At 40.3% G+C, this 11570-nt stretch overlaps 1 protein-coding gene across 1 annotated transcript in view; it reads right to left on the bottom strand.

Annotated features, from left to right (window-relative positions):
* Positions 1-10623, bottom strand: part of IPO5 (importin 5) — a 40433-nt gene extending 29810 nt beyond the window's left edge. The window contains exons 1-4 of the mRNA XM_060079709.1: positions 10457-10623; positions 4524-4604; positions 1859-2051; positions 99-201 (exon numbers count right to left, since the gene is read on the bottom strand). Coding sequence (XP_059935692.1) covers positions 99-201; positions 1859-2051; positions 4524-4604; positions 10457-10546 — 467 coding nt within the window. The 5' untranslated portion in view covers positions 10547-10623. The remainder of the gene's footprint in view (positions 1-98; positions 202-1858; positions 2052-4523; positions 4605-10456) is intronic.
* Between the last annotated feature and the right edge of the window lie 947 nt (positions 10624-11570).

The following is an 11570-nucleotide window of genomic DNA, read 5'->3' as shown; positions in this document are numbered from 1 at the left end:
GCCTAAAAAGTTAAGCCAGACTAAAACAATCAATTAAACTATGCTTTGGGCACTCGTAACATGAAATTTCCCCCCCAAAATTAGATCAATGTGTATACCAGAAAATATGGAGGGCAGCTTCCCGCAGTCCCACGTTTTGAGAGCTGACGGAATCAAAGAGGAACTTCAGACCTTCAGGCCACTGGTTGTTGCCATCCTCATCTAAAAGGAAAGAAATCCAGGCATAACCTGTGTAAATCAAAACTTCAAAATATCAAGAGTGAAGCTTTTCATTTCGTAAGCCTCATTCAAAATATGTGGCTGTAGAAAATGTCACCCGTTCTATGTTTTTACAAAAATTCCAATAAAATCAAGGCCTTCCACCATAAACTGGCATTATAATCTAGTAAAAGCAATTGTGTGCATCTGGGTTACATAAGCACAGACTACCAGCAGTGATTATTTCTCAGCAGTGGGATCTGGAGAAAAGGAAGCACACTGACTACTGGACTGGTTGAATCTTTCATACGTACTATTTGTTATTAAAGAGTTTAAAAAGCAGGCGAAGCCAATATTTGGTAACAAGTCTTAAAACCAAAATATTTATTAGTTGCAAACTGGAGAATGGGAATCCCAGAGCTGTGCTCACACTGTACAGTTTTAAGTACTATAGGATGTTATTATCAATGTGTTTGTGTTGTAACAAGATTTTAAAATATAGATTTTTGTGATACTTTGTGATAAAAATGAACCACCACAAAAATCTACTGTACCAGTTAAGAGACTCACTGGTTTTATTGTCACAAAGAACTTAAGAGTTATAGAAAATACAGACGAGTTATGCATTAAAGAAAAAAAAAAACCTCCCCCCCAATTTGCTGAACTTCTCTGAAGTGAGTAGTGTGCTGACAAAAAAATTTATGAAGAGAGCACTTTGAAACATTCTGGAAATGCTTCCACTATTAAGTGATTTTGAGTTAGAAATGATGTAATCTATAAAAATTCCTATCTGCACACTTAAAAAACTTGAAAATAGAACTTCCCAAGTTAGTTAAAAAAATTCAAGTTTCTGTGTGTTTAGAACTTACTTAAAATATAAAAATTTAACACGTTTCCTATTAGTTTTTAAGAATTCGTTGTATCAGTAAGTTGAATTGAATATCTGCATTACTAGTAGTGGAGATTAAAAAATTGCATCATAATTTACTAAGCACAACTAGCAAAATCCTCCCAGTCAGCCTTATCTCAGTGAGGTATTCTTTTCAACCTTTAAAAATGCCACCTAAATGAACCAAGTTTAAAATCACATGTAAGAATCTATCAAAAAAATAACACAGCATATCCAATTATATCATTAATGTTTTTAGTGTGACCAAAAAGAGTTCTGGCTGCTGATAAAATGCATTTTTAGGTGTTTTCATTTACCTTATCCTCTAAAAATATTTCTGGGTATTTAATAATGAACTATAGTAGTATAATAAGCATATGTGCTTAATTTATAAACACAACTTTAACAGCAAAAACCCACCTGGAGTCCACTGATTTCTATTTCTACTGGCAGGATTATAAGTTAAACTATGCTTTCAAAACTACAGATTAAGGGGAAAATAAAACTGACAATTCTCAAGTAAACTAGAAAATTATTTCTCCACACAGAGAAATAGTTTTGAAGATCAATAGGTAAGTATTAATTATACCTGCATTTCACAAACATCTGTAATTTTTGGCTTTAAATGCAGAATCCATAATCACTCTCATTTCGAACAGAATAAATGATACTCAAGTACTTGTGAGTCTTCCTCCAAGATTCCACTTAAAAAAAAGATATATGTACTCATTTTCTTCAATAACATAATGATAAACGTATTTGCACACATACCTATCAAATTCCTGGCCAGCTCTGCAGCAATATCACAAATTTTTTTCCTCATGCTAGACTGTGTTTCCATTTGAATAATCATTAGTAGCTCACTCTTGATGGCAGTCTGAACATCAGTGGGAAGAGTTGGATAGACTTCATCAAATGCAGAGGACAAAAGACGTCTTAGGAGAACGGCAGCCATTTGTCTAGCCTATAAATAGATAACATTGTTAATAACTTGGTGTCTTACTGGAGAAAAAATTTCCAACAAGCTACATTCACTGTGCCATTGATGTACTTTACTATTCTAGTTTTACAATTCATTTCAAAAGCATTTTGTTAGAGTTTAAAAAAAAATAATAGGTAAAATACATAAAAATCTTTCTAATCACATTAGTCTACTATACAGAAAATGCCACACAAAAGCTACTTGTTTATAGCTGAGGAAAAGCCTTGAACATATTAGATCTTGAATAGGAACACATTATCTTAGCAATGATAAACTTGTCTTTAATTTCTATTTTAAATATATTCTTTGGAGAAAAACAAATCTTAATATAAATCGCAAACCCTATAAAATGCTCTTTTCTTACTTCCCTATCTGGCTCTCATTCTAGTGAATAAAGTACCTTTCCTACTTAATCTTATGCTCCCAGCCTGGCCAATCTTACTGTATCATCGTCCTTTCATTAGCCTCTTAGATAAAGCGCTATCAAATCCATTTATCTGGGACTTCCCTGGTGGCGCAGCGGTTAAGAATCCTCCTGCCAATGCAGGGGACCCGCGTTCGAGCCCTGGTCCAGGAAGATCCCACATGCCGCGGAGTAACTAAGCCCATGCGCCACAACTACTGAGCCTGTGCTCTAGAGCCTGCAAGCCACAACTACTGAAGTCCGTATACCTAGAGCCTGTGCTCCACAACAAGAGAAGCCACTGCAATAAGCCCATGGACCACAACGAAGAGTCGCTCCTGCTTGCCACACTAGAGAAAGCCTGTGCACAGCAACGAAGACCCAACGCAGCCAAAAATAAAAATTAATTAATGAATTTAAAAAATCCATTTATCTTTATACTTCATTCATGCAAACAAACATCACAAGTTCCCCATATCTAAAAGCCCTAATCTCAATGTGTATATTCTTATCCCATTGTCAAATTTGTAAAATGTATTTAAATTTGGCACTTTCTGTATAATATTCATTCAGAGTATCAAAAGAAAAGCTGAGACAAATGCCATTCTAAAATTTTATCATAAGAAGACAATAAGCCATTGAAAATATTAAACCCGATTTTTCATGTTCTTTTTTTCTGGACTGCAGGTACTCATTATCACTATAATTACTTTGAGACTGTGACCAACAACAACAAAAAGAATTAAACCATACAAATAAAATTTGCCATTTTTTTCCTTCCATTTACTTCTCACTGAGAAATCTTATTTGAATCACTTCTGGCTGATAGCAAACTTCTTAAAAATTTTAATTTATGCTCTAGAAAGGATTCAGAGAGGTTAAATAGTGGTTAAAATTGGTGCAATTCTTCTCACACATACACTGAATCATGAAGATGCTGAGGCTAGTTCATCTAATTCCTAAGTCAAAGCAGGATCTACATAGGGTTCAAAATAGGCTTTTAAAAATAAAATTCAATAATTTTCACATTATTCTTGGCTTTAAAACTTGTTTTGCAGCTAACCTGCATCAACCTTCAAGAATTAAAATAGCGAACTATTTTAGAGATTTAAGTTACTTCTATGTTTGTCCTCATATTTGACATTTATTTTGAATTAAAGAAAAACAGTATGTTACAAAGGTGAAGAAGTGCCTTTTGTCACCTGTTTAAAAAAAAAACTAGGGCACTTTAATATAGTGTTTTCTAAGTGTTATCAGAAAACACTAAATTGCCAGTTTAAACTGACTGACTAGAAGAAGGCAGGTGTAACATTATATAGAAGATTAGTGTGACTTCATTTCCATCACGTGTTAATATGAGCATTTTACATATAGCGTGACTGTTAGCAATGAAGTCTCACTTTACAAATTCTAATGCAATGTTTCATAGGTGGAGTAAGTTTTCTACACTTGGGTATTTTGATGCCTTTTCCATAAGAGAGGATATTCAATTAACATTAACTGTATACAAGGATATTACTTTTGAGAAAAAGTTAGCAGCTAAATGCAGAGAAGCAGTAACAAACTATAAATTTGAATTTAGTACAGTAATTTGCTGAAAACCATGATTTTTAAAGGATTCTAACAAAGTGTGTCTTTGTCCTTACACATCTGTAGCACGTATTCTTCACCACCCAGAAATAGCTATAAGCATAAAAGTTTTAAAGACAAAAAGTATTTTTTCATTTGGCAATACATTAAAACACTGAATTAATTCAATTTCCTCCTGTAGAATGAATTGTTCCAAGGAAGAAAAATTTTTATAGCTACCAAAAAAATAACTTACATTTAATAAGTTTTATGTAATCATCTTACATGGAAAAAAAGAAATTCTCATTTTTAATAGAGTATTTCAAAAAAACTGTAACTCCAGAGTAGCTTATAGCAAAGAATTAAGTTCAGAGTTCTGGTAATGTCTATGCAGTAAACAACAGTTCTCATCATCCACTCTGACGACTACATAATACCCAACTGTTGGTAAGAAAGTCACATTCAAAGAATTAAAGTAGTACCTCCTCAGCAGCTGTTGTATTTCTGATGGCTTGTAAAAGGAATGTGATCTTCGACTGGCCTGGGATATTCTCATAGGTTTCCTACATGAAAAAGAAAAACAGTAAAGGTTAGAATATCATGTTAGAAAATGTCCTGAGTACACCATTAATAGAACTGAAAGGAAGAGCAGGAAAGATCCATGCATGAGGAGTCAAACAACCTAGGTATGGTGTGAAAGTTTTCTCCTGTGAAAGAGAACATACTTCAGACAAGACAGGAAAGAGGATGCTGAAGAAGTTACTTATCAAGTTCCTTTCCACCTTTGTCTCTTAACTAGACTTTTCTAATGTATGTGCACATTTTTTTACCTTAGGCTCCTCTGTGATTAATAAAACTCAAGGCCTAAGAGAACCAAAAACTTGACCAGTGTTGAGCTACCATGCTGTGAAGTGCTCACTCAATATCCCCTTACATCATGGAAAACTGCATATCTTGTCAACATTTTTTAGACCAAATGATGTAGAACTGGTTCAAGTTACTACTTAACAACCACCAGAGAAATACCCTCAGATGAAGCAAGTCAGAGAAAGGGCAAATATTCAACTTCTTTATGTTACATTTTTTTTCAAGCAAAGATTATACCGAAACCATATTATATACGTAAACAAATGAATATGGTCAGGAGAAAGTTGGCCAGGAAACTTAATATCATTTCAATAAATCTAGACATCTAGGTTTTGTGACTCAGGACACTTCTTTCCTTCTCCATTAATTACGTAAAATGAGAGCAAATTGTTTAACAGTAAAAAAAAAAAAAAAAATTGACGCCAATTAAAAGGTAGATAGAGTGGATCAAAAAATAAGACCTAAGTATATGATGTCTACAAAAGTAAACTCAAGTGTAGATTCATGTGCATGCATACAATTTCTAATGTCAGTCTTTTAAGGTGGATTAAGTAATCATTATTTTAAGTACACTTGGAATTGTTTTCCAAGAAGCCTCTTAGTAAATATTCTATTCTCATCTATCCACTTGAAGGTTAATGATGTAGATAACATGTTAATTTCTCAGCGGTCTAAATTTAAAGAGCCTGTCTGCTCTGCTACCATCCTCTATAATCTACCTAGTTTCTCTCTAGACAGAAGTGATGAGGACAAGGCAGGGAAAATTGTGCTTCTCTGAATCCATATCTCCCATTTATCTAGTGCTCTGTGGTATCCCCGGGATATTGACAGATAAGAAAATCAAGGCTCAGAAGTTAAATGACTTGCTCAAGGTCACAGACAATAAATAGTTGAAAGAATTCTGTTCTTCTGAGGCCAGCTGTACCCAAAATCTCCCTGACACTGAATGCTCTCTCTGGGTTTCACCTCTGGGGCCTGACTCCACTAAACAACCAGTTCTATCTAGGCAGTGCTGTACAGTTTTCAAACTTCTCAAACATATCTGAATCTGAGGAAGAACACATTTTGGGGAAAGGACAATTCAAAATCTTCTGATGACCTCAAGCTCCCCTCTAGTACATAAGCACACAGGAACATAATACTGCTGAAAACTGTGACAAAAAGTTTTCACAGCTGAGAAGATGGTCTGAATTTACTTATCCAGAAATGATAATTTATGTAAAGATACCTACAAGATGATTGCAAAAATGGATGTACCTTGAGATTTTTCACTTAATCTTTATCAAAGCAACTCAAAAACCAGCAGTTTTTTTCATTTAAACAAAGTCTCTTACAGTATAATAAAAATGTCTTTTTATTCCTTGTACTAGCTTAGCCCCTAATGCCCTGTAGATGCTATATATGTTTAACACTTAAATTTCCAGTGGTCCAAATCAAGCTTTGGGGATTAAAAACTCTTCACTAAGATACCAGCCTCAGAAAACTTGTTATAAACAGTAAGTCAAATAGTAAACTCTATTCCACAACAAATTAAAAGTCAATGGAAGGAGAGTTTAGTATGACATCTGACTCCTGAGAGAGGGTTCTCCCCATTTGATATGTTCCAGCATGGCAATCCAGATCTAGTATTACATTTACACCACAACACTAGTCAAGGATAAAGTCTGGCAAAAAGAACACAACCATTAAGTCAAAAGAACAACTTTCTCTTAGCCTAAATAGACTGAGTTCCACAAAGACAGAGATGGTATCTCTTCCTCATGGTATTCCCAGCACCTGGCACATTAGAGTACAGCAAATGCAATGAATTTTTCTAAGAATATTCCTAGCTCTAGCCCAGGCAGGTTCAATGAATGTTACCAGTGTTATTGCAAATAAAAGTTCATTCCGTTTGATACCACCATACACAATCACACAATGGAGAGTTCACACCCCAGCCCCAGCAAGGAAAAATGTCAAAATGCACTCATCTCACTCATTCCATAAATATTTATGGCAAGCCTCCATGTATATGGAAATGTAAAGACGGGACAAACAACTTTTACCTAGGAAACACCCTGGTTCCTCAAAAATCAGGTAAAATTTTCAATACATTGACCTCTTTCAATTCAAATCTCATTAATGAAGTGCTGTACTACAATCAATGAGGAACAAGTCAATGGAAAAAACTGGGAATATAAAATCCATGCATATGATTAGTGATTACTCAAGCTTATGTCATATAAAAATGTGTAGTCATGAATGCCATGGACATTCAACTCTGGAATACCTGTCAATTATTTATTCAACGTATTCATGTTAATTATTAAATTTTTGAGACGTACGGGCATTTAAATCATTTCTTCAAATATCAGAAACATTTTTCTTTTCTTTTTTTGCGGTACGCCGGCCTCTCACCGTTGCGGCCCCTCCCATTGCGGAGCACAGGCTCCAGACGCGCAGGCTCAGCGGCCATGGCTCACGGGCCCAGCCACTCCGTGGCATATGGGATCTTCCTGGACCGGGGCACGAACCCGTGTCCCCTGCATTGGCAGGCAGACTCTCAACCACTGCGCCACCAGGGAAGCCCCATTTTTTTTTTTTTTTTTTTTTGGTGAAGTTAAAGAGAAAAATCTTTTAAGATTTAATAGAAATAAAATATAAAGCTTACCAAATGGTTTATACAATGGAAAAAGGTTTATAACTTTTTAAAGTTCTGAAGCCATTCAATGATTTCAACAATATATAACAATAAATCTTTTACTGTACTTGACTTCATATTTGAATATAAAACAAGTCACCTTAGTCAACAGTTTGGTATTTATGTGTCAACTAAGTATTTTTATTTTGACTGAGTAAATTACAAAGATATTTACTGAGCCCTTGCCAATTCTTTACTTCAAAAAAAAATTCTGTATTTGCTACATCAGACTGTAATACTCAATTTTATTTAGTTTGATCACTTACAAAGGGCTCATTTCGTACGGCAAAAAAGGGAAAAATGTGGTATTAAGGTATTGTTATGTGCGGCCATTTTTTTCAAATATTTTGCTTTCCTAAAAAGCTCTATTTACAGACCAGATTAGTACTACATTACATGGTGCTAGGGAGCTTCCCCTCAAACATTTACCTTTTTTTCTGTCAAATTAAGAAAATTCTATATTATAGTACTTAGTTTACATACTAATACAGTCCCAGGATATACAATGAAAGTAAAAATATAATAACTGAATGTTTTCACTCAGAATAAAAAGACTGAGAGAATAACAGTACTTATTTTCAATTGTTCTTTATGAGAAAATGTGCTGAATGCTGCTAACCATCCCCAAATTGATGGGAGTGATAAAAGATTTACAATAGGCACCAACCGGAATTCAAGCTAAACCAGACATTGGTATTTAGTTCAATAGAAGAGAGATTCCCCACTAGGCTTGACAATAGAGACTTAAGCAACTGGAGGGGAGAGGGGGAATTAAACTAGCTTACTAATTACAATGCTGTTCTGCTTTGTAACACATGGAAATTTCTATTATGGGTTGGGATTAAGAACTTATTTTGGTGAAAAATGACCTCGAGTTAGCAGAAAGCATTAAAATGTTTTTATAGGCTCATCACATCCCTCTGATAGCAGTGCAAACTGATGCAACTAAAAATGCACATCACTTCTAAGGACAAATACAACTTTTAAATATTCTACAAATAAACCTGTTCAAGTCTGAAAAGATAATATACGTGTACTCCAGTGTACAGCATTATTTTTACGAGCAGGACAATGGAAACCTCATCATCCATTCATAGGTGGTTGGTTGAGCATCCACTGCTGCTTTAAAAAAAAAAGCCCTCTTATGCGGCAATGTGAAATATACTGAGTGAAAATTCCAAGTCTGCACAACAGGATGCGTACTATAAGCCCATTCATGTAAAAAAAAAAAATCAACGTATACATATACGCCTATAAGGATATTTGCAAGGAAGATTCACAAGACACTTAAAAGTGGTTACCTTTGGGGAATGGCATAAAAAAACTATTTGCAGGGAACTCCCCGGCAGTCCAGTGGTTAGGATTCAGCACTTTCACTGCCATGGTCGGGGTTCAATCCCTGGCTGGGGAACTAAGATCCCACAAGCCGCGCTGCGCAGCCAAAAAAAAAAAACAAAAACTATTTGCAGTTTGAACTTTTACCCTGAATGTGTATAAGAAATGAATTCAAAGTCATTAGGATAAAGTTAATAGTTGTTTAAAGTGCTTTTCATTCAGAACTGAACTTCCAGTGTATCTACTTCACGGATCATAAAACCACTAAGCATAAGCAGCAGACCCTCCATCTATTTAAAGTAAGAATGATGTTGTGATTTTAAAAACAACTATAAAAACTCGTGAATCTAGAAGAGGATTTGTCCCCCAATTTCATTACCTATGTACCAAATAAATTTTTGCCCTGTAAGAATATCTGGCTGAACATCCTTCACTGACTCTCATAAAAAATCTTCAATCACGTGGTTGCAAAGAACTCCATATATAATCAACTTTGAGGATAGGGTCTGATAATGCACTTCACAAGAACTGGAAAATTTCTGCCCCTCCCTTGAAGTGTCTCAAATCGCATCTCAGGGCTTAGTATAACAACAGTCTTCTACAGAACCAAGTGTGCCTTACAGCTACCTGGTAAATGAACTTGCAGAGACATTTGAAATACTGTCTCTTGAAACTTTATCCACAGCTCCACATTTTGGAGGTCAGGAGCCAGAGGTTGTTAAAAAAAAAGAGAGATTCAGGCTAGATTTAGTGAAATGAAAGGCTTCAATATATGGCATTGGCCCAGTTAGACAACGGAAGTCCCAGAACATCCCATTTATGACACCACAAATCTCTAGAGATCAAAGAAAATGTATCCGAAGGATGGGCAAAGTAACGGTGCAAGCTGCTTAGAAAGAAATCCTAAAGGCAACTTCACAAAACTGGGGGCGGAGGGGGGAGGGAAATCCGGCTTCTGACGTTAGGAACCAGAACGAGAAAGAGGACTAAATGTAAACAGGTGGATAGAAGGCGAGAAGGCAGGGCACATTTCAATGGGAAGGGATGGGGAAGCGAGGGGCAGACGGTGTGTGAAGAGTCAGGGGCAGGAGACAAGCAGGGGTGACGGGTCAGGGAGCAGCCAAGGTTTGGGGGATCACAGCGCTGGGCAGGGTGGGACCGCAGCTGGAAGGCCGGGGGAGGCGCCCAGAGGGAGAAAGCGGGAAAGGGGCGAGGGGAGCCCCGGGGCCCGCCCCACACCCCACCTCGCCGCCCGGCTTCCCCATCTGGGCGGGGGCAACGTGTCAGCAGCGGCCGCACGTGTGTGCGAGCGGCGACGGGGAGGTAACTGGCGCCGCGGCTGCAAGGGCCGGAAGGGCCCGGGGGGCACCGCCAGGAGCCGAGGGCCGACTCACACGTGGGCTGCGCGGCCGCCGCCCGCCCGGCCTGCGCCGCCGCGGCTGAACGGCCAAGGCCCAGCGGGCGGCGTCGCGGGAAAGGTCGGCGCGCCGGCCGGGGCGCGGAGTCGGGGGCCGGGGGGGCGAGCTCGGTTACCTCTGCCTGTTTCCGGACCACATTGTCGGGGCTGAGCAGGTTTCCCAGAAGCAGGTAGAACTGTTGCTGCTCCGCCGCGGCGGCCGCCATTGCGCTAGGCGTGAGAGAGAGAAGGAGGGAGGGGAGACAGGAGCCGTGAGGCGCGCTGGCGGGCCGGCGGGAGGGGCGGGGGCGGGCCCAGCGCGAGGACCGGCACCAGCAGCGACGCGGGGCTGGGGGGCCGGGCGGGAAAGGGCGGGGCAAAGGGGAAAGGGGAGGACGGGGCGGGGCCTCGCGACCCCTCACCCCGCCGGGGCCGCCAGCGCCGGCGCCCCATTGGCCCTGGGTGCGAGGGGCGGGGCGGAGACCGTCTGCTCGGGGGCCGAGCCGATTGGCCACGCACCCTGCAGTGCCGTCACTGGCGGGGCGCGGCGGACCGCCCGGCTAGGCGCAGGCGGTGGCGGGGCGGGGACGTGGTGGCTCCTGTGGCCGCGGCTTGCGTCGCGGGGAAAGCAGGAGGAGCCGGCTGGCGGGCCTGGCGGCGGTGAGGGGCGTGAGGCCCGGCTGGGGAGGAGGGGCCAGCTCCAGAGCGCGGGAGATTTCGGCGCCGCGGGCTGGCAGATCTCCTCCCCTGCTGCCCGGCAGCCCCTCCCTGCGACCCGAGGAGCGCCCCCAGCCCCAGTCCCCCGGCCCCTGGAGCCCTAGACCCCCCACCGCAGAGGGAGGAAGAGTGGATTTCAAAATCCACTTCCTACTTTAATTCCACCCCCAGCTCCAGAGATCCATCAGTCAGACCCTCCGACCTCCCCAAGGGCTATGCCTCAGTCCCCCCCTTCCTCCCACCAGGCTCACCAGTGACTCACGCCCTGGCCTTGCCCGGAAGAGGGGTTACTCAGGCCCAGGCCCCCCCGCCGGGCCTACCCACTCCCAGCCCGCTGTCGTCCTCAGTGGCCACGTAGCACACTTGCCTCCCCCTCTTCCCACCCCAGGATCCTAGACTATTCCTTTGAATTCCTTGTTTGGGGATCCCATTCTTCCAATGATTGAGGAAAGTTAAGACCCCCCCCCCTTCCCTAAAGAAACACAGGCTTGTAGGGTTGATTTCTCAATAAGTGTTTGATTCACACCCGTCCTT

The sequence above is a fragment of the Mesoplodon densirostris genome, chromosome 17, assembly GCF_025265405.1.
Source record: "Mesoplodon densirostris isolate mMesDen1 chromosome 17, mMesDen1 primary haplotype, whole genome shotgun sequence".
Classification (NCBI taxonomy): domain Eukaryota; kingdom Metazoa; phylum Chordata; class Mammalia; order Artiodactyla; family Ziphiidae; genus Mesoplodon; species Mesoplodon densirostris.
The sequence above is the reverse complement of the archived record's forward strand: the minus strand, read 5'-3'. Positions and strand labels throughout refer to the sequence as shown.